The sequence below is a fragment of the Equus asinus genome, chromosome 4 (genome assembly GCF_041296235.1).
Source record: "Equus asinus isolate D_3611 breed Donkey chromosome 4, EquAss-T2T_v2, whole genome shotgun sequence".
NCBI classification, from domain to species: domain Eukaryota; kingdom Metazoa; phylum Chordata; class Mammalia; order Perissodactyla; family Equidae; genus Equus; species Equus asinus.
The window spans coordinates 122,848,477-122,872,882 of record NC_091793.1 but is presented as its reverse complement, the minus strand read 5'-3'; the positions used below and the strand labels follow the sequence as shown (position 1 = coordinate 122,872,882).

At 34.5% G+C, this 24,406-nt stretch overlaps 1 protein-coding gene across 1 annotated transcript in view; it reads right to left on the bottom strand.

The window, feature by feature from the left end:
* Positions 1-24,406, bottom strand: part of FSIP2 (fibrous sheath interacting protein 2) — an 86,490-nt gene that overhangs the window by 9,174 nt on the left and 52,910 nt on the right. Inside the window, exons 17-20 of the mRNA XM_070506617.1 lie at positions 13,202-22,716; positions 10,059-10,559; positions 8,224-8,324; positions 771-817 (exon numbers count right to left, since the gene is read on the bottom strand). Coding sequence (XP_070362718.1) covers positions 771-817; positions 8,224-8,324; positions 10,059-10,559; positions 13,202-22,716 — 10,164 coding nt within the window. The remainder of the gene's footprint in view (positions 1-770; positions 818-8,223; positions 8,325-10,058; positions 10,560-13,201; positions 22,717-24,406) is intronic.

Below are 24,406 nucleotides of genomic sequence, written 5' to 3'. Positions count from 1 at the left end.
CCCATGATTCCATATAAGTGATTATTGTGATACCTTCTGGTTGTGATATATTCATAAAATTCTGGCATACTTACTGATATTTGAATCATCTTAATGGAAATGATTTCCACTTGAGAGTTGAGAGAATGTGTTTCTTGAGTTACTCCTTGAGTGGGTTCTATGTTTGAAATAGCCGGGGTAAACCTGTGGTTTGAGTTTCAAGGCTACTTTACAGTAAAAACGACACTACCTCTATCATTGTTAGAACACATTGGTCCTCTGAGGTTTCAACAAATAGAGAACCAAAATGTCTTCCAAATGTTCTAAGGAGTCAGTGCTAATAGAGATAAGAAAAAAAGAAAGGTGCAGATTTTAATGTGAGCAAAAAAAAATTAGCTCTAAAAGTTTTTTTTGGGTACATTTTGTTAGGGCTAAGCATAAAGGAAGGATAACCTCTCAAATAAATTGTCAAATGCTACTATCATGGGTTCTTGCTCAGATAGAAACTATCATACACCCTAATTTTGTGGTTATTTCTCATAGGAACATGGTAAATATAAATTCATAATATCATACCATATTCTTGACCAAAATCATTAATAAAATCTTAGTAGTAATTCAGACAAGGCAAACTCGTTGTCTCATTTTCCAAAAGTAGGTAAGCTCACAGGAAACAAAAAAACAGTATCAACCTCAGGTTTGATAAGTAAAAAATTCATCATGATAAACAGTAAACAAAGTCTCCTTTAGAATACTTTCTAATTTAAATTAAGAAAAATAATAAATCTAACCTTCTAATATTTTAGCACTTGTATCTGGGGTACAAGCTTCAGTTTCACTAAAACAAAAGAAAAAGAACATTTCACTTCTGTGTATTTAATGAATGAAGAAATTACTGGTTAAGCAAAAGAACAATCTGTCAATCATTCTTCATATGGAAGTAACCCTGGAATAGTATATTACCGAGTTTCCAAATCAAATGAAAGTGATTTCTAAACTGGGTTTTTTCCACTTTTAAAATTCGGGTTAGATATACATAACAGAAAGTTTACCATATTAGCCATTTTTTAGTGTATAGTTCTATGCTTGAGTACACTCACAATGTTGTGCAATCATCACCACCATCCATCTCCAGAAGTTTTTTATCTTCCCCAAGTGAAACTCTGTACCCCTTAAATATTAACACCCCATTTCTGTCTCTCTCTATCCCCTGGAGCTACTATTCTACTTTCTGTCTCTATAATTTGACTAATATAAGTGGAAATCATGTACTATTTGCCCTTTTGTGACTGACTTATTTCACTTAGCATAATATCTTCAAGGTTCATAAATGTTGTAGCACGTGTCAGATTTTCCTTCCTAAGGCTGAATAGTATTCCAATGAGTGCATATAGCACATTTTGTTTACCCATTTATCCATCAGTGGACTCTTAGACTGCTTCCACCATTTGGTTATTGAACATTTGGCATGAACATGAGTGTATAAATATCTGTTCACATCCCTGTGTTCAATTCTTCTGGGTATGTAACCCAGAAGAAGAATTGCTGGATCATATGGTAAGTCTACGTTTAACTTTTTGAGAAACTGTCATACTATTTTCCCTAACAATTGCACCATTTTAAATTCTCAACAGCAATGTACAAGGGTTCCAATTTCTTCACATTCTTGTTGACATTTGTTATTTTCTGATTTTTTTTTTTATAATAGCTGTCATAAGAGGTCTGAAATGGCATCTTGTGGTTTTGATTTGGATTTCCCTAATGACTAGTGATGGTGAGCATCTTTTCACGTGCTTATTTCCCATTTGTATATCTTCTTTGGAGGAATGTCTATTCAATCCTTTGCTCAATTTTTAATCAGGTTGTTTGGTTTTTGTTATTGTTGAATTACAGGAGTTCCTTGTCTATTCTGGATAGTAATCCCTTATCAGATATATGATTTGCAAATATTTTCTCCTAGTCTATGGGTTAACTTTTCACTCTGTCCTTTGAAGCACAGAAGTTTTTAATTTTGGTGAAGTCCAATTTATCTAATTTTCCTTTTGTTGCTTATGCTTTCAGTATCATATCCAAGAAATTACTGCTAGGTCCAATGTCATGAGGCTTTCCCCCTATGTTTTCTCATAAGAGTTCTACAGTTTTATTTATGTCTTTGATCTATTTTGAGTAAATTTTTACATATGGTATAAGGTAAGGGTCTAACTTCAGTGTTTTTGTGCATGGTTATCTAGTTTTCCCAACAACATTTGTTGAAAAGACTGTTCTTTCTCCATCAAATGGCCTTGGCATGCTTATCAAAAATCATTTGACCATCTATGAAGGATTTGTTTCTGGGCTTTCTATTCTATTCCATTGGTCTGCATGTCTGTCTTTATGTCAGTACTATACTCTTTTGGTTACTATAGCTTTGTAGTAAGTTTGAAATGAGGAAGTCCAACTTTGTTATTGCTTTTCAAGATGATTGTGGCTTTTAGGAGTCCTTTGAGATACCATCTAAATTTTAGAATGAATTTTTTTTCTATTTCTGAAAAAATGTTTTCCTTATTTTTATAGGATTGCATTTAATCTGTAGAATACTTTGGGTAGTATTGACATTTTGACAATAAGTCTTCCAATCCATGAACACGGGATGTCTTTTCATTAATTTGTGTCTTCTTTAATTTCCTTCAGGAATGTCTTGTAGTTTTCAATGTACAAGTCTATTGCCTCCTGGTTAAGTTTATTCCTAAGTATTTTATTCTGTTGGATACTAGTGCAAATCAAAGTGTTTTTCTTACTTTCCTTTTGGATTGTTCATTGTTAGTGTATAGAAATGCAACTGATTTCTCCATGTTGATTTTGTATCCAGCAACTTCAATGAATTCATTTATTAATCCTAAAAGTTTTCTTTTTTATGTGGAATCTTTAGGGTTTTCTACCTATACGATAATGCCATCTGTTAACAGAGATCCTTTTACCTTTTTTCTTCCAATTTAGATGGCTTTCATTTCTTGCCTAATTGCTCTGGCTAGGACTTTTGGAACTATGTTGAATAGAAGTGATGAGAGTGGGCACTATTGTCTTGTTCCTCATCTTAGAGGAAAATCCTTCAGGCTTTTACCCTGAGGAGGATGTTAGTTGTAAGTTTTCTATTTATGGTTTTATTATTTTGAGGTAATTTCCTTCTATTCCTAGTTTAAGTGTTACTATCATGAAAAGGTATTGGGTTTTGTCAAATGGTTTTTTTGCATCAATTTAGATGAGAATGTGTGTGTGTGTGATTTTTTTCCCTTTATTCTGTTAATGTGTTGTATTACATGGGCTTATTTTCATATGTTGTACTTCCCTTGCATTCCTGGGATAAATCCCACTTAGTCTTTTTAATGTGCTGTTGAATTCTGTCTGCTAGTATTTTGTTGAAAATTTTTGCATGAATATTCATCAGGGATATTAGTCTGTAGTTTTCTTTCCTTATAGTGTCTTTGTCTAGCTTTGTTATCAAAGTAATACTGCCCTCATGAGTTTGGAGAAATTCCCTCCTCTTCAATTTTTGGAAGAGTTTAATGAGAATTGGTATTCGACTTTAATTTTTTGCTGGAATTCACCAGTGAAACCATGTGATCCTTTGCTTTTCTTTGTTAGGAGGTTTTTGAATACTGATTCAATCTCCTTCCTAGTAATATGTCTGTTCAGAATTTTTATTCCTTCACGATTCATTCTTGGTGGTTATTGTGTTTATTTATTTCAGCTAGGATATCCAATTGTTGGCATATAAATGTTCACAGTACTCTCTTATAATACCTTTTATTTCTGCAAAATCAGTTGCAATGTCCCTTCCTTCACTTGTGATTTTAATTACTTGAGTCTTTTCTCTTTTTTCCTTAGGCAATCTAGCTAAAAATTTGTCAATTTCGTTGATCTTTTTGAAGAACCAACTCTTGGTTTCACTGATTTTCTCTATTATCTTCTGTTCTCCATTTTGTTTATTTCTGCTATAATCTTTATCTCCTTCTTTCTGTTAGTTTTGAGTTTCCTTTTTTCCTTTTTCTAGTTCTTTAAGCTGTAAAGTTAGGTTGTTGTTATAAAATATTTTTAAATGAAGAATTTACAGCTATAAATTTCCCTATTAGCACTACTTTTGCTGCATCCCATAAGTTTTAGTGTATTTTGTTTTCATTTTCATTTGTCTCAAATATTTTCTAATTTCCCCTGTGAATTCTTCTTTGACCCACTGGTTGCTTAAGAATGTGTTGTTAATGTCCACATATTTGTGAATTTTCCAGTTTTTCTTCTGCTATTGAATTTTAATTTCATTTCATTGTGATTAAAATATATTAAGACTTACATGTGATCTATATATGGTCTATCCTGGAGAATGTTCCATGTGCACTTGAGAAAAATATGTTTTCTGCTGTTATTGGTTGGAGTGTTCTGTATATGTCTGTTAGGTACAAGTGGTCTATACTCTTGTTTAAGTCCTCCAGATATTCTGTCTCGTTGTTTTATCCACTATTGAAAGTAATCTATTGAAGTCCCCTACTATTATTGTAGAGCTGTCTATTTCTCTCTTCAATTTTGTCAATGTTTGCTTCATGTATTTTGGTGCATATATGTTTATAATTGTCATATCTTGGGAAATTGACCCTTTTCTCATTATATAATGTTCTTTGTCTCTTGTAACAGTTTTTCACTAATCTATTTTGTTTGATATTAGTATAACTACCCCTGCTTTCTTTTGGTTTCTATTTGCATGGGATATCTTTTCCCATCCTTCCACTTTCAACCTGTGTGTGTCCTTATATCTAAAGTGAGTCTCTTATACACAATATATAGTTAGATCCTGTTTTTTAAATCCATTCTGTCAATCTCTGTCTTTTAATTGGAATTTCTAATCTATTTACATTTAAAGTAATTACTGATAGGGAAGCAATTACTTCTGCCATTTTGTTGTTTTATGTGTGTTCTATAGCTTTCTTAATCCCTCATCTCCTCCACTACAGCCTTCCTTTGTAACAGTTGATGTTTTGCAGAGACACATTTTGATTCTCTTTTCATTTCCTTATATGTGTATTCATTCTATAGATATTTTCTTTGTTGTTACCACAGGGATCACATAGAACATCCTAAAGTCAAGACATTCTCTTAAACTTATAACTTCAACTGCATGCAAATCTTTATAGATCAACCCTCATCCCTTCTATGTTATCAATGTCCCAAATTACATAGTTACATATTCTGTACCCATCAGCATAGGTTTGTAATTACTTTTTTATGCATTTGTCTTTTAAATACTGTAGAAAGTAAAAAGTAGAGCTATGAACCAAAATTATAATACTGGTTTTTATATTTGTTCATGTGTATTTAACTTTACTAGAGAACTTTATAATTTCATATGGCTTTGAGTTACTGTTTTGTATCCTTTGGTTTCAACTTAATGGACTTCTTTTAGCATTTCTTGTAGGCTATGTCTAGTGGTAATAAATTTCCTCAGCCTTTTATTGTTTTTTGTCTTAGAATGTCCTGATTTCTCTCTCATTATTGTAAGGTATTTTTGCTGGTTATAGAGTTCTCACTTAACAGTTTTCTTTCTTTTAACCCTTTAAATATATCATGCACTGCCTTCCAGCCTGTGAGATTTCTTTTGAAAATTTCTCTTATAGTTTTATGGAGATCTCTTGTACATGACAAGTTACCTCTCTCTTGCTGCTTTCAAGACTCTCCTTTTGTCTTTGTCTTTTGACAGTTTGATTATAATATATCTCGGTGTGGTCTCTGTGCATCTACACTACTTGGAATTCATTAAGCTTATTATATTTATATATTCATGCTTTTTTTTTTTTCAAATTTGGGGAGGTTTTAGCCATTATTTCCTCTAATAATCTCCCTGCCTCTGTCTCTCTCTTCTGGAACTCCTATGATGCATATATTGGTTCACTTGGTATCTCATAAGTCCCTCAGGCTCTGTTCACTTCATTTTCAGTCATTTTTCTTTACTCCTCAAACTCAATAATTTCAAATGACTTCTGTTCAAGTTCATTAATACTTTCTTCTGTCTTATTGAGTCTGCTTGTGAACCCATCTTGTGAATTTTTCAGTTCAGTTATTATATTTTCCAGCTCCTTTATATCTCTTTGTTTTTATTCTCACTTTGCTCATATACTTTTCCCCTGATTTCCTTTAGTTTTTTCTCTGTGTCTTCTGATAGCTTTTGAACAAACTTAAGACTCTTTTTAAAGTCTTTGCCATGTATGTCCAATTGGTATACTTCTTTGTGGACACATTCTACAGATTTTGTTTCTTTAAGTGGGCTCTATTTCCATGTTTCTTTGTATGCATTGTGATCTTATGTTGAAATTTAGACATCTGAAGAAACAGCTACCTCTCCCAGTTTTTGGAGATTGGTGTGGAAGCCATTCATTAATTAGTGGGACTTTGGGCCTTGGGAACAGTCTGAGGTAGAGCCTTGCGTTCTTAAGTCTTTTCTGGGCATACATCCTTCTGGGTCTATGTGTGTGTTTTTTTTCCTTTCTTCAATTTTCCTGATCTGCTTTTAAATGTTTTATTTCCCAAGAATTTCATCATGCTTCTTCTCAGGGCCTTAGATGTTCTATTGTATTCCTCTGCCTATAATCTCTTGCCCTCATGTATTTGTGCATCTGTAGTGCCCTGTGATTTTCATGTACTGTGGCACCCATCAACTGCTTTCTGTGGCTTAGATCCAATCTATGCCACCATTCCCAATCTGAGCTCCTATTCAGGTGAGACAGAAAACATTCCCTCAGGCATCACACAGATAGGTGAGAACAATGCAAACAAGTCCCATCCCAAAAGAGGGAACCAGGAATTGGGCCATTGCTTCCCAGCTGTACCACATCATGTTGCAGAGAGAGTTTGGCAAGGGCAAGTAAAAATCTGGAATTTCCTACCATCTTGAATGTGGCTTTTCCTTGATTGGGCATTTACTTGGTTGCTGCAGATATTTGACTGGTTTGCAGAGCTCCTATAAAGTTGTTTTATCAGTCTGTAGTTCTTTACTTTTGGTTTCCCTGGGGAAACAAGGCATGCTAATTTCACGGTCTGCCATCTTGCTCTAGATTGGCTTTTATTTGGTATTATTTGTACTCTTTGTCTTCATCATTGATAAAAACAAGAGAGAGGTGCCTGTATTACTAATTAAGTATGGTAAAATAACCATGTTGCAGGAAAAAATGGCAATAATGGGCCAGGAAGGGATGTCCCAAAATAGTGTCAGTGTCATTGTCAAAAAGAAACAATTTCATTTTGCTATGTGGGAAAAAAATGTCACCAAGTAGATTTTTCTCCTTACACCCATTACTTCTCCCACAATAGAAAATACTACCTCTGTGAAGTTCTGAATATTTCTATAAACTTAAGAATAATTTTAGACAAGTTTTAACTATTCTAGATATAGCTATTAATTAATTTCAAGTGTACAGTGTACTTTGTTCTCTTTTTTCTCTATAAATGCCACACAGTCAAGACTTTGCTTCTACAGTCATCCAAACTTGGATTATCATTTCCTCCTGTAGATGCTATTCATCCTTACAGATCCACATAAAACTCCACTGCTTTCTAGAATTCATCTCTGAATGCTCCAACTTATACTGTTTCCTTCTTTCTTTGGATTCTTACTTTTATTTTTTAATTTATTTTATTGTAACATTGGTTTATAACATTATATAAATTTCAGGTGTACATCCTTATATTTTAATTTCTGTGTAGATTACATCATATTCACCACCCAAAGGCTAATTATAATCCATCACTACTCACACGCCTAATCAGCCTTTTCACCTTCCTCCTACCCCCGTTCCCCTATGCTAGCCACCAACCTTTGGATTCTTGTTACAGGCAGTTATACACACTGGAACATTTAGCTATTTAGAATTGAGCAGGAATGCTTTGGGCTGATAGTGCAGATACTATTGTGACCTAGTACGTATCTCCCAGGTCAAAAAAGAAAAAAAACAACCAGAAACAAAACACACTGGCAAATTCTTGATCCAAGACACTGCTATACTAGAAAGGATGTAGAGGCCAGGTAACTAGAAATGGTGGATCAGGTAGAAAGGGGAGACCTACGTGTCCACAGTGGGGAGCTAAAGGAGGAAAGGATAAGAAGGAGTGAGGGAAGACCTATGGCTGAATACTTGCCCAATCATAGTTTTACCAGGGACCCATTCTTCCCATTAGCATTACTTTCATCTCAGATTTCTATTTTCATATTGCTTTAATTTTATGTACCCGGCATATGAAATGAAATCTTCTTGGTTGTATGAAGATGAACTCATAATTCTGTGTATGAGGTAGTGTGTTGGTTCAGTAATAAGAGTCTTTTCTTCTTTCTGGAAAAGTGCAAACCAAGTATTACATAAAGTAGAGTTTGATATGTACTTTCTCATGTTATTGGCATATTATGCAGTCTAATTTACATTATACTGAGAAAAAGTTTTAGAGATTACTTAAAAGATGAATGAACCCTGGGGCTGGCCTCGTGGTGCAGTGGTTAATTTTGTACACTCTGCTTCAGTGGCCTGAGGTTTGCAGGTTCAGATCCCAGGTGCAGACCTACACACCACTCATCAAGCCATGCTGTGACACTATCCCACATAAAAAATAAAGATTAGCACAGATGTTAGCTCAGGGCCAATCTTCTTCAACAAAAAAAAAACTAAATAAAGATGGATAAACCCTATAATTCTAATTAAAATGTCTCTTTCCTATATAATTCTTTGGAAATGGCTCAGTGAACGTGACTTATAATATTGGAGTTTGGATAAATTTTAAAGATAAACCTCACATAACGTTTGAAGAATACAGTTTTCCATTCCTGTACTTTACAAATATTTTTAATCATATCTTACAGAGTTCAAAAAGAAAAAGAGCAGAGATACAACTCTGGTCAAATCAGAAGCTTATCAGGTCAATCATCTTAACCTGTACTCCGATCTATTTGTTGGGAAGTCAAGTGTGATTTCATGGCCATACCTTTTATGAGAATACCTTTATTGCGACGTCTGTTAGAATCCCTCCAAAAAACACAGGCTACTATTATTGTTCATATAATCCATTTTGACTGTTGCTAATGTTATACTATAACATTTCTTTAACTATCTATGAAGCCAGCATTTCTGACTATGAGGCTCAAGAAAACTATTCTGCAGAGTGTATCTGGTCATGAAATCACATATAGCTTCCCAACAAATAAATGAGAGTATGTGTTAAGATGATTTACCAATTAAACTTCTGAATTGAAGAGAGTTGTATCTCTGTTCTTTTTCTCTGGTTCATCTCAGCTTTTATGTTAACCTGGGAATCATGTCAAATAGATAATAAATAGAATTGTCTCACTAGGAAATCTTAAATCATATGTATTTTCCAAAAACATGTTTTGGCACATATTTTTGGACTGGGCCAATCCAAAGGGTCACTGAAGTCCAGATCATCATTTGAGGGATATGGTACATAGGGACAAGAACTGTACCCCATGATGACAGTGGAGTTTATGGGCTGATTGCAAGAATGATATTCAAAATATCTCGATTATTAACTTTGGGCAAGTTGACAAGCAACTTTTAAGAAAAAAGTTGGCTACGTAACTTGCCCAAAAGACACAGAGCTATTAAGTGAGAGTCAGGATTCAAATCTGAATTTGTATGGATCTCTTTTTACTTCCTCCTACCTTGGCCCACATTCCAGTCCTGTCATACTTGCATAAAGCTTCTCTACACAAAACGTTCAGTGGAAATTTAGCCAGAATACAAAGGGCTAGAATCTATTAAATAATGGATTTAAATAATTAGCTTGCATTTCTCTGAAATGGTTTCCACTGTCTGTTCTCTTGGGCTTCTAATTAATCTAGGTCTCTTTCCATTATCTGCTTTTCCTCAACTGAATTTCATGGCTTCATTTGTTAATTACTTCTCTCTCTACTGTAAATATTACCAGGCTTAGGATGAGACTGGAACCATTTTAGTATTCTTTTCTGCCTAATTAAGGCACATTCTTGGACAGAATTTCTGAAGATCTCTACTCTTTCCATAGATATCTGGTCATGGGCAGTTGTGCTTCTCACTCACCTTAGGCTGTGCTTTTTTCTCCCAAGAGGAGGATGTTTGAGTCGTGGTTGTTGAGTTAGTGGCCATGTCAAGCTCAGCAACAGCTCTTTTAACTTGTCTCTCCTTAGGTTCTATTATATGATTTGAGGTTGCTTCAATACTTTCAATATTTGCACTGGATGTGAGTTGACAACATTTGCTTAGTGACAAAAATTTTTTCAGGCTGTATGTGCTTTGTGTTGTCTTGGGAGAACCAACCATGCCTTCTGCTGGCTTCATGGCTTCTTTCACTTGATCTTCAAATTGTTCTCCTACGTGTTCTTCTTGTGCTATCTCTCGTAAAACAACTTCATCCTCATCAGACATTGGTTCCTCCTCTCTGCCACTTTCTGAATCTTCTTGATCAATATCATGAGCTACTAACCGAATGATAAGATCTTTTTTGCTCTGAACATCTTTTAAAAGCTCCACCTTGGTGATATCTGGCTTTCTTATATTCTGAAATGAATTTCTGCAGACAGCCTAGAATTGAAAGTACAACGAATATTAAGAACAAGTGCCTCGATCATTTCTCCTGTGGTTCTATCGTAATATACATATTTTAATATAATTTATAGTTTCAATTTAAGTAGTATTATCTTTAAATGAGACTTGTATATTAATGATATTTTAAAAAGAAGAAACAAATGAAAATTATAAGAAATGTTTGTTGGTGTCTATCATTTCTTTGACATTCAGAGATCACGTTGAGCTACTGTATCTTACTACAAAGTAGCAGAGGAAGGCCTAACATAGGTTCTTTTTCCTTTTGCTTAAAGTTTATATTTTGTTGCATCATAAGTTACTTTTTGTTGTTTTCTTTTACTTTGAAAGTTTTGTGGCAGAAGTAGATATGATCATCTATTTTTTCTAAAATTCTAGATAGAGAATGATAGATAAACCTAAATGCACATATTTTCAACAAAAAAGCAAGGTATTATCTGCTCTTGACTTGCAAAAAGATGAATAACAAAAACTGTGAAAGTCTTTGACTCTAATTCCTCTCCTTCCACTCCTGATTCTTTGGACCCATTTTCCAAAAGAATATTCAAAACATAAATCTTCATTTTTTATCTCATCTCTCTAGTCAAATCTTACTTTCCATTTTCAATGTCTAAAGACAGATCAAAGAAAAGACAATTATAATTAAATAACAAAATTCCCCCAATTCTGTAGCCTTTAATGATGCCACAAAACCTCAAAATTGATTTAATAATCACACACCTCAACATCCCTTTGTAACACTGTAAGCCCGTTTTTCAGATAATAGAACCCTAAAAGAATATCTTCTTAAAAAAAAAAATATAGTCAGCCTCCTTAAGAAATTAAAATACAATCTATTTTGATTTTCTGTGTTAGTGGAGGGAACCAGTGCTTTAGAAAATCCAAAATTAATCTATATGGCTTTCGAATTTGTTACTATATATGATTTTAATATATATATGCCTAGTGTGCTGGGAACTTATGGTACTTCAAAACAGAAACTGAAGCTCTGGGGTGGAGCCAACACGTGTCGAGGTTCTCTGATCTAATCTAGTGTTTTGTTTCTTCTCTTGTCCCTGAACTGGAGATAGATAGTATTGGTACAAATCAAATGTCTTAATAGAGTTCTTGCTGTCTGCTGCTTTATTTACTTGTTTTCTATTTTTAGGATGGCTTTTCTTTCCTTTAAGAAAACAAGAGTAATTGTTCTGGTTGAAATAGTCTCTTGCTGCTTTCTGTAGTCTATAAATGGCTTAAGTAAAGAGAACTTGTAACTAAGAGTAAGATTTGTGACAGACAATTCTACAGATAATTAAAAATTGACGTTGAGTAATGTTATTCCACAGTCTGTTCACACATAGTCTACTCCCAAGGGATTACTTATATATAGAAGGCAGCTCTGCTTACCACTGTACCACTAAGACACACGAGATTACTTATGTATAAATGAAGACTATTCAGTAATATGCTAATGCAATGATGAGAACTCATATGGAAGAGAGAATTTCATAGCTGGAAAAGACTGTCATCTGGCCCCAAAAATTTAGGGCAAAACAGATTAGTGTCTCAGCCTATGATAATCTCAGTATTTGGGTGTGAAAACATACGGCACTAATTAACATATTTACCAGCCCTGAGACTTAGTTCAGTGGGTTGCAGGACAGTGTTGGAAAAAATTCATTTCAAGTTTATGCTCCAGAGAGAATGGTTCTATGAAACTTTGCTCATTTTCCAGGCCACAGATTATATCCCTAAGCACACTAAATCCTCTTATGAGTGAACCCTATCAGTACAAGGGGCTTTGGTAAAAATCAAAATGTGGTCAGTCAGTATAACTCTATTGGCCAGACAATCCCTTTGTCCTCAGTGGCATAGTTTCCTTTTAACATGGACATCATCTTGGCATTTTAATGGCCCAATTAGTTTAATATATTTGGGGCTCAAGTATGGGGCTGCCGGTCAGACCTAGGTCTATAGCAAGAGAAAATGGGTTCATAAAAATGGCAGCATTAGGGCAGCTGGGTCTAGAGCAAGGATAGAAGAGGAAAGAAAGTTGGCACTTTAGAGTGTAGAAGAAATTGAGGAAGGCTAATATAACTAAAGTGAAATAATAAGTATCATCTAAGAATTTGTAGTCTGTTTGTTCATGAATGTTTCTAAAAGTAAAAAGTACTAATGCCGTAGAGCCTTAAGTTTGAGAAATTACAACTATTTTAGATAGTTTTTGAAACTGCATATATCCTGATAGTCTATTAACTGGTCCTTTTAAACACCTTAGATATCCACAATGAAGAACTACAGGAACTATATGAGATTATGTATCTTCTGAATCTTGAAGATGATAATTTCAGTCAGCCTGATTTTACTGTGAAGTCTATGTCCCTCTATTCCCACTCTATTAAAAAAATGCCAGTTTAAATTGATTGTCTTAGGAAAACTAGCCTGAGACCGTTGGAGTGAGCCAGAGAGCGGATATGGTGAGTCCCAGTAAATCATATGACTATATGGATGAACCACTTCAACAATTCTCCTATTGGGCTGGACAATAACAGCAAAAATATGCATTCCCATGTACACATTTGAGAAGGGAATCACAGAACAACCGTTTATCACTATTTTTTTTCTATCGTTTTTGCACTTACCTCTAAGGGTTTTACAGCCAGTCGTCCAGTCCTATCCAATGAGATACGTCTTTCTCTCTTCAACTTTCCTACATCAGATGTGTCTGAGGAGTAACCTCTCCCACTTATTGATACTCTTCTTAGTTCTTCTATGTTATGTCCAGTTTGTCTTAAACACTCCATCTTAAGTTTCTCAAGAGGTTGAGTTTTTACAGAAATTACTGCTAAGTGTTCTGAGATAATGTGTGGATCTATTTTGATTGGTTTATTCCCAACATGTGGAACTATTTTAATTGGAAATTCCTCTCCAAATGAATCTTGAGCTAAGTCTTCTTCCTCTAAGTCAGGGATCATTTTACCAGCATGCTCTTGTGCCTTTTGAACAATTCTATTAATGTCCAGATCTCCAAAGAGATTTGGATTTGAATTCTTTGAGCTAACTGTATCTAATGGAAAATTTGAAACTCCATTAATAATCAAATTAGCCACTTTTTTAGGGAAAACTCTGTTTGTATCTTTTATATCATCATAAAGTTCGTTATGAGTTCCAAACTGTTGCAGTACTTCACTATAAACAGAATCAATAATTTGAGAAACAACTTCTACACTTTCTGGATTTAAAAAGTGTTCCTTAGGATCAGCAGCAACAAGACTGATATTACTTTTGGAAATTTCAGCTGTCACAGACTTTGTCAGTTGAGATGCAATTTTATTTAAGTCAGGCTTTAAGTTTTTTGCATCTTTGCTTGAGGCACTTGGCAACCTTACTATTTTAGCCAAGAACAAGGCCAACGCTTCCTCCAAAAACATGGCATCTAACATAGCACCTTTTTTGCACGGAAACTTTTCCTGGTACTTAAATCCATCAACAATTTTGACCGCTTTTTCCATAATTTTGACAGCTTCAAGGACTAATTCTGAACTTGATACTTCTTCCTCTACTTGACGTTGAAATTCAGAATTGGAAATTTCCTTCACCATTAAAAAACCTATTATATCAGAGAGGATATTGCTCTTACCCAACAAATCTTTAAATATAGAAGTATAGGAGCCAGAGTGCTTTAAAACACTGGTATAAACAGAATTAACTACTTTTTCAATAGTTTCATTCTCAGCTAAAGGTACAGTAGGCAACTCCTTGGCTGGTGGTACAAGTTTAATCTTACTTTTGGAGATAAATTCTTGAATTGAATTTAATATTTTTGAGGTTATTTTTTGCATTTCTGTTTCAAGAGATTTGTTTCTTTCCTTATCCACTTTTGGAAACATAGATAAAAGCTTTGATAAAAAGTTGACAGCAATTTCTTCTATTATGTTATAAGGCAGTATATGAGTATGTGATGGTTGAGGCTGGGGAGCATCAGCAGTTTTGATAACATCTTTAAGAATATTTTCAACAACACTGTCAACTTCTGCACACTGATAGGGAGTTAGGTCTCCAGAAAAATAGTTCTGCAACTGATTACCAGCTACTTCTCGTAGAACTAAGTCAACTATGGTTTCTGAAAGGATTCTGCATCCACTGGCTACACAATTTTGTATAATCTCTTGTGATCCAAACTGTGACAAGAGATTATTATACATAGACTCAACCACTAATTGAATAATTTCATCATCATTGGGATGTAAGGTTTCCACATACCGTATAATCATATCTTCATCTTTGGAGATCTCTGTTGTAACTGTACTTAATAACTTCATTTGAAGGAAATCCAGTTCTGTGAACAACTTGCCCTCAGATGTTTCTGCTTTGGTGTTTGATACTGTTGAGAAAATTTTAGATAAAAGAGCAGCAATCACATTCCCTAAAAATTCATGAGGCAGCATGATGGTGTATGGTGATGATGTTTGACAGTCTTTGCTGGCTGTTTGAGCCACATTTTGGACCTTTTTAACAACATCCTTAGATTCCAGAGGAAAACAAGCTGAAGCTGGAACATTATCAGAAGATATCAAATTAAGTTGATGTTGAAAAATTTCATTTATCACAGTGTTAGTTAGTCTTCTTGCTAAATTTTCCCCATTACTCTTTATATTCTTACAAATGGCGTCTTGAGATCTATATTCCTTCAAAATATTGCATATAGAGGAGTGAACAACTTTGTTGACTAGTGTTTTATCAGTTACTGGTATTTTATCTGGAAAAGGTATCTTATCTGAAGAGGAATTTGTAGTCATTTTATATATATGTGGCATTTTATCTGCCGTTATTTTCTGAATGCTAGATGATGCTTCTTCTCTAGTTGATTCTTTATGGCTGGGAGATACTTTAGGAACTGATGACACTTTATCTACAGGTGAAGAAAACTTATTTTCCTTATCTGGCCTGAATACCTTAATTTGAGCATTTGAAAACTCCTTTAACAGTGAATTGAGAAGTTTCATAGCTGTGTCATAGAGTTCAGCTTGATTTTCACCATGGCTTACTTTCTGACATTTATCACATGTTTGTGTTTCTGGTGAGGAAGAAAAGATCAATTTGTTAACTATTTCAGTGATAACATCTTCTAAAAATTTAGCAGGAAAAATTCCAGGTTTACTTTTTGGTAGGTGCTGAAGACTGGCTGTTTTACTAGGTTCATTTTTAATCTCAGCTTTCCTTTTCTCTTTGTCTCTCTCTTTCTCTTTATTTTCACCCCCGTCTCTCTCTTTCTCTCTCTCTCTCTTTCTTTCTTTATCTTTCTCTCTCTTCGTCTCTTTCTCTCTGGCAGGGAGATTTTTGTTAATTGAAAGGGATGAATCCTTTGCTGAAATAGACTGTACAAAATCTTCGCCAACCTCTTGAATTACATCCAATGCTGTTTCACTTGGGGGGCTCTGGAGTTTTGAATAATCTGCTGATTCTTGAGAATAATCTCTTTCTAATATATCATCATAAATATTTTCAATGACATTTTGAACACTTTCATAATCTGAGTATTGTGCCTCATTTATATCTACTTGAACTGGAGAGTCTTTTCCCCCCTCATTGTTTGGCCTTTGGTCAACTGTTCTCAAAGTTTTCTCTGTTGAGCTCCCTGTATTTCTCACTTTGGATGTCAAGGAAGATAGCTGAAAGGACTTGTCTTCTTTTTTGAATGAATTTTCTGATTTGTCAATCTTCATTTCATCGTCTATCTCAAAATATGGTACAAGTATTTCCTTCTCACATTCTCTATCATCAGTAGCTACTGGAAATTGTGTATGTACCTCATTACCTTGCCCCTCCTTATCTTTTGAAGCTGATATGCTTTTATTCTCAATTTCCTTATTTTTAAGTGTTATCCTCAAATCTGGCTCCTGAGTATCTTTACTTTTCACACTAGTAGTTGGAGAAGTAACTTTTGATACAGTCTCATTATGTTTTTGAATTGAAATTCCCATTTTATTTTTATTCTCTTTTTTTTTATTTACCACACCTGCAGGTGACCCTGACAACAAGTTAAACATGTTGTTTGCCATAAATTTAGTTAGAGAGGTAACTATTGGATCTTGGATGTCACCTTTCCTCATTGATGCTTCCTCAGTTTTGAAACTCTTCTTTCTACTCATTGCACCTCTGTCTATTTCCAAAGTGTCCAACACATTTTTCTGGTCTGAGGTTGAAGAAGTGTATTTATATGATTTTTCTGGTAAAGTAAGTTGGTTCCCTTTTAAGCATCTGTTTATCTGTGTAGAGATTTTCTGTGGTAGGTGTTGAACCCTTTGGGTGATGTTATCTGGGTTTAGAAATGAAAAGAAGGTGGAAGACCAGTCTCCTGAAAAAAGTGGTTGAATCTTGAAAGCAGAGATTGCCTTCTGGGCTAAAGCAGCAATCATTTCTATAACAATGTTACTCTTATCATCTTTCTGAATATCATTAGACTCGTAATTTCCTATGAACTGATCATACACAAAATTGGATATTTTATCAACTGTATCTTTACCAACTGGTGGAAAACAGAACACTTCTTCAGCATTTGGTAGAACTTTAATTTCACTTTTTCTAAATTCTCCTATCAGAGAGTTTGCAAATTTTATAGCCAAGCTGACAACCTCTGGCTCTGGCATTTCTTTTTTCTTAGAATCTTCAGTAATACTTGGAAAAGAATAAAATTTGTGAACAAGGTCAACGATTACATCTTCTAAAAATGTAGCTGAATATAGAGAAGGCTGTGCCTTTTCTTTACCAGCTTTAGTAAGTACAGAGACATGGTTATAATCAGATAAGTAACTGGAAGATGATTCTTCACCATGTAAAAATGGCTGCAGATGATGATCCATGATTTCCTTCATAATGAAACCAGCTATTTTACTGAGGAATGAGCCTCCTCTTTTGTCTGCATCTTTCTGTACTTCAGCTTGAAATTCAGATTTTTTCAAAATATTATTACATATAGAGTCAACCAAATTCTCAATCATTTCTAACTGCACACTTTCTGCATTCTCCTCTGCCCTGGCAAGACGGATCTCATGTTCAGAAATTTCTTTGATAATTTCATCAGTCAGTTTTGAAGCTTCATCTGCAAACTCATAATCTGGTAAAACCTCTTCCTTTTCTAGTTCACTTTCAGTGTCAGTTGAAGGGAACATATGCACTAGAAGCTTGGAAATCATATCTTCTAAAAGAGAACGAGGCAGCACAGTAACACATGATGGCAAGGAGTAGGTATCCCTCATGATGACACTGAGCACATTTCTGATGATATTATCAGCTTGAAGGGAAGAACAAGAAGAAGATACCAATTCTCCTGAAACCAACAACTGCACCTGATAATCATAAATTTCTTCCAATAGCAAATGATATATTTTCCTTCCAAAACAAATACTGTCACTTTGTATAGCCCTATATACTTGAATCAGAGATTTATATTCATCTAATATTTTTTCATAAATTAGGTTGACTGTTTTTTGAACCATTTCTTTATATCCTTCTGAAAAACACATATCATCATCAGAGTTATCTGCAACTAAAATCTCTGATGTGTTGAACTCCAGAACAATTGACTTTACTAATGTTGTAACAATGCCAGTAATTGTGGCTTTTACTGTATCTGGGTTTTCAGCAGCCAAGACATTATGTGAGAATGCATAAAGGAGTTTACATAAAAGCTCAGAAATTACTTCCTCGAAAAAAACAGCTGAGTTCACAATGAAAGACAACTCTCTTTGTTTAGAATCTATTGCTTTTTGTTTACAAGTTTGATCAACTGCAGCTGAAAGGAGAGTTTTATCTTCAGATAAAAATGACTGAAGATGATGGTTAAATATTTCTTTTATTATACAACTTGCTACTTTTGAAACAGGTATGTTACTTATACCTTTTTTATCTTTTGTAAGAGACTGGTATACATTTGAATGTGAAAGATCAGCATAAATGGAATCAACCATAGACTGGATATCTTTTTCTGAAATCTTGCTTTGTTTTTCATTCCCGTGTTTAATAATACATATTGCATGTTTTGAAATTATTGACATGATTTCATTTATCAGTTTTAAGACAGTCTTACTTAGGTCTGATTGACAAGTATCTGGGTGTTCTGCACTGGAGGCCAATGGACTTATCTGAGATATAAGCTGGGTGATGATTTTTTCTAAATGAGTATGTGATAGCATAGTAGTATATATTGTTGAAGCTTGTCTTTGGAACCTTGATTTAGTAATGTCACACTGAACTCTCTTTATCAAAACATTAGTACTGAGTTTGGAGTGTGACTTAAAAGGAAGCTTTCCTATAAGATTTGGATGAATTTGGAAATCAAAAGTTTTGGCCAGGACGATTTTAGTTATCTTTGCAGCCAGTGTCTTAGTGTCACTTAGAAAATCTTTATCAGGCATTATTTCCATATCATATTCTTGCAAAACTTTGCTGTACACCATGTCAATAATGTTTTTGACTATATCTGTCTCCACTGGAGGCAAACAGAATTGTTCCTCAGCATTCTCTAGAATGCTAACTTGGGCTTTTGAAAATTCCTCTGCTATCAAAGTTACGAGTTTTTCAGCTTTATCAAACAGTTCATCTTCTGAATCTCTTGCTGATTTCATTTGTACAATGCCTAACACCCTGTGGAATATTTTGCTTAAGACCCCAGAGACCACATCTTCCAAAAACGTTGAGGAATAAACAGTGGCAGAAAACCACTGCCTTCTCTCATCATCAAAATATGTGTATGACGAAGAAGGTAATGACTTCCCATCCACAAACGGCTGAAGATGTTGTTGACAGATATGTTTAATGATAAAACCTGCTATTCTATCAATAAGAACATCATCACTGCTTGTGATATTTTGCTCAACTGATTCTTGAGACTCAGAGTTTTGTGAAATATTTTTGAACACTGAATCAACGAGATGCTGGACATCATCTTCTGAATAAACAAACTTGGTTTCTTCTTCATCTTTTGAAAATCGAATTTCATGTTGGGAAATTTTCATCCTAATATCACTGATTATCTTTGAAGCAATTTCATTGAAATTCACTCTTGATCTGTCTTTTGGAGTTTCTTTGTTTGGAACAATGCTAGATGCAGAAGGAAAGATCCTAGATAATAGTACTCTGATCATATCTTCTAAAAATGTGTATGGTAGCAAGGTGTTGTATGGAGATAAACTCTGACTTGGCTTGGTAGATTTACTGATATTACTAAGAACATCCTGAAAAATATTCTCAGCTGTTGAAAGAGAATAGGAAGATGACAAATCCCCAGAAAATAATGGATGAAGAAGGTAATCTGTAATAGCTGCTACAATTAAATTGGTAATATTTTCCACAAAAATATCACTGTCTTCAAGTTCTTTATCAACCTCAGGGTCCAGCCCATGCTGTTTTAAAACGTTTCCATAAACTGAGGTGACGAGTTCATCCACAATATCTGTATCTACAGAGGAGTGAGACTGTTCTTTGTCATCATACAGAATATGAATTTTAGCTTTGTCAAAATGGTTATTTATTGAGTTTACTATTTTTTGGGTCATTTTTTCTAGTTCAATTTCAGTGTTATGCTTTGGACTGAAAATCTTTGATAAAAGTCTGACAACAATTTCCCCTACAAATGTGTGAGGGTAAATACCTAAGAGTGATGGTGTCTGGGGTCTGTGTGACTCTATGACTTCACTGAGAACCTGTTTAACCATATTCGATACTGCATCCGATGGAGTGTTTGGACGAGGTAAACCTTCTCCACACAAAAATGGTTGAAGATGATTTTCAATAATCGCTTGAATAATAAAACTGGCTATTCGGTCAACCATGATTGGACTTCGGCTGATTATGCTTTTCTGTATTGAAACAAGACAGTCAGACATTTGTACAAGATTGCTGTAAACAGAATCCACCATCTTCTGGAGGTTTTTTCCTGTGCAAAGATATTGACTATCATATATAGTGAACCAAATTTTATGTTTTGAAATGGCTGATATAACCTTATTTATTATACAGGTAGACATTTCATTAAAATCTGAACTCCTGAAATATGTGTTTCCCAAAGAAGAAGCCTTACTGGGTAGAGGAATGAGTTGACATAAAAGTCTTCTGATTATATCTTCTAAAAATGAGTGTGATAACATAGTGCTATAGCCTGTTGAAGATCTGTGTTGAGAAGTAAATTGTCTCAGGTTATTTTGAAGTTTCTGCAGTATAATTTCAGCTTTGAGAGGGTAATATGAATTAGGCATGTGCTTTCCCCTGAAGCAAGATGGGAGTTGGTAGTCTAAAATCTCTAACAATATGCCATTAGTTATTTGTTCTGCTATTGAGGTATTGTCATGTGTCAGATTATTACCACAGGTCACTTGCAATTTATATTGCTGTAAAACATCACAATAAACTGAACCAACAATCCTACTAACAGTTTCTTTATGGATTGGTGGAAAACACTGCCTTTCTTCAGCATTCCGTAAAACAGTGACTTGTGCATTATTAAACTCATTCACTACATTGTTGACAAATAATATATTCATCTCATTGAGCCGGGCCTCAGTGATGTTTTCATTTTTGCCCCAGAGTGAAAGAGAGAGATTAAAAAACAGTTCTGAGATTATTTCCTCCAAAAATGTGGCTGAATAAATACCTGTATTCATATCTCCTGGATATAGCTTATTACAGATGCCTATTGTATCCATATCCTTTGTTCCCTGTCTTTTAAGAAGAGATGGCACAGAAGAGGAATTCACTGAACATTTCTTGCCAAATGGTGCTCGTATTTTGGAGCTAATTACACTGGGATTATTCAGGGATCCTGTCAAACCATTACCATTATAACTCATGAACCTTAAAGAGCCTTTACCTTGTCCCAATTCTGTTAATTCTGGCCCTTTTGCTTTTATGAAACTAGACTGTATTTCTCTTGTTTTATACATTAAATGCTTGTTTGCAAAAGGTGGACTTTGGGGGACTTGTATACCGTGACATAGTTTGTCCATCAATGATTTAACTAAGCTATGGGAAATAACAGTAAGCATAGAGTCCGATGACAACAAATCTTGATCCATTTCTGCCAGGTTTTTTGAAAGGTCTGACATATAATCACCTTGAAATTGTTCACAGTCCATTGCTCCCTTACAATAATCAAATTCTCCACTTTCTACACTTTGAAGTATTTTAAAAAGTTGACATTCTTCTGCTGATGTCCCATCAGAAAGAGGTAAATTATCAGCAAAGACACTGTTTGTGCATTTTTCCAAAAGTGTTCTGATAAGTTTTTCACACACAACATTGAGAAGAAAAAATGATTTTGGGGTGATCTCTAAGTTATTTCCAAGTATTCTACTACTTGGCTGATCACTTGATTTTTTATCAGAATCCATAACCTCACCTGGGTGTTCATCTGGTAAAAATAAATCTAAAACAATATTAAAAACTTTACTGACTACTTCCTTGGATTCACGAGTTTTTAGGCTACCAACCAAACTGTCTAACTTATATGCCAGATAATTTAATTTATTTCTTTGAATGAGACGATCAATTTGGTGAGTAGAGGATTCCCAGTCTCTGGAGGCTTTCTGTCTTTCCACTGTATTCGTTTTGTTGCAAATGGGCACATCACTGCTTCTAAGCATGGAAAGTGATTTATTTCTTCCAGTGTTTTCAAGGTGATGACTTATTCCTATTTCTTTGGATAGTACATGAATCACTCCTATTAAGAGATCCTGAAAGAGATCATCAAAGTCAGCTGCAGCTACTCTTGGGCAGTAAATATACTTTGTTTTTAAAGGAAACATTTGCTGTGCAATGTCAGACTCTATAATGTTACTATTAAAAAGGATTTCAATAATGATTTCAGAAATATTTAAAGCAAGTTCTCCAACAGAAATTGACCTGTTCTCAAACACTTGAGAATCAATTGAAATAATCTTGTTAAATGCTGCATTTTGGCTTTCACATGCTTTCTCTTTTTCTCTACCATCTCTGCTGCTATCAGAAATGCTAAAAATTAAATGGCAAATGACAGACTCAGTGAGACATTCACAAAATTGATAAAGTGATGAATCCTTGTATATGCTTCTTAGAGGCTGTTTTGAGTCACATTTTTTTCTTGGCAAAGTAGAAATAACAGACACCTTCTCCTCACTGGAAACTTAAAAAAGAAAACATTACTATTTTTAGCATACATTAAGGGAAATATGAAAAATTAATTATATCGGTAATTATTTACATATGAATTTCACCTTTGGACCACCTCACTAAAGAAAAAGAAAAACTTAGCTAAGAGAGAAATTGGGTTTTCTTCAGATATTTATTTTCTGCCTTGTGGAATCTTAATTTTAGCCATAAAGTTGAGAAAATAACGCTGAATAATTCAAATCTCTAAGTCAAGTGCTGGTATCTGTCTCACTTAGATGGTTAGGGGCTCTAAAAAGCTGGAAATTCTGGGGCAGAAAATGATTTCCAAGTTTATTCTTATATGATAACATGTCTGCAGTATTCTCAAGACCTCATATAATTATTAAAAATCTATTTTTGGTCAAAACATTTAATGTTGTGCTATGCATTACTTTTAGGAGGCTAAGGAGTTGTGTTGCAATGACAGCTTGACTGAAATAGAAGTGTGCAACTCCAGAAAGGTTAGGGATGGATTGCAATGTCAGTAGTACTTCAACCCCTACGTTACAGTTTGCCATAAGGATGGAGGGCCAGACCAGCTAGGCATAGGACTGTACTCTTTCTTCATTCAATAGAGTATTTATTGCAAATCATATGCCTACTAGGGATAGCCAATTCTCAGAGTGGCAGCCAGAGCAACACACTCTTTTTTCTCAGAACTTGATCATCTATTATACTTCTGCCTGCGGAATTGGGCAAGACTCTGTGGAGATGGGAGGCTTTATGCTAAGCTTTGACTCCTAGAGTGGATTTGGCCATGTTGAGACGAAGGGAGGGAGGAAAGAGTATTCCAAGTGGAAGAAGGGAGTGTGAGTGAAATCCCTGGAAGGCCCTGGACACGTCTGAGAATAGAGAATAGATTTGATAAAACAAAAAAACAAAAAAACAAGCCAAATACCAATAGGACAGAATCATGGATCTTCTCTTGTTTGTTTTGTTTCTCTTTATGAATTCTCTAAGTTCAATTAAGAAATGCTTGGAGAAAGTCTATTTATGAGCTTTCAATTGCAGGCACACCTTGAAAGAATACCAATTTTAAGGAAGGGAAATGACTTCCTAGCACACATGGGTAGGACAGGTAGTATGTATTCTCCTATTTGAATGATGGGCAAGTGATGTATCTGAACTGATAACGTAGCAACTACTTATTGGTAACTGGAATTACTGATCCAGTTCAGTGCTATTATAGTATTATTAGATTGAATTTTAGGATATTGCCAATAATCAAGAGGTTTGGACATACAAAAATGGCTATTACATATGGTTCAACCTAACATACACAGATAAACATTCTTAGAAAGGGAGTAAAACTATCTTTGTAAAGATATGTTTACAGTATTATACCAAAAAGGAATTTAAGAACACTGGAATGCAAACAAAACAAGATGTTTAATACCACTGTTCTTATAAACCGTGACTAATAATGACACAGACATCAACTGTACACCCTGAAAAGATGGATCACTAAGGTTCAGTCAATAACTGTACATTTGGTATGATTATAAAGAAATCACGTGTAAGATCTTTAAAAACTCTTTGGACCTCATACCTCATGCTCAGCCAAAATCCCTTGCTTTAAAGTAGTCCTATTTTCTCCCATCTGCAGATAATGAAAACTGAACAGTAGACCCTTTCAGATTCAAACGGTGTGAATGTATAACTTT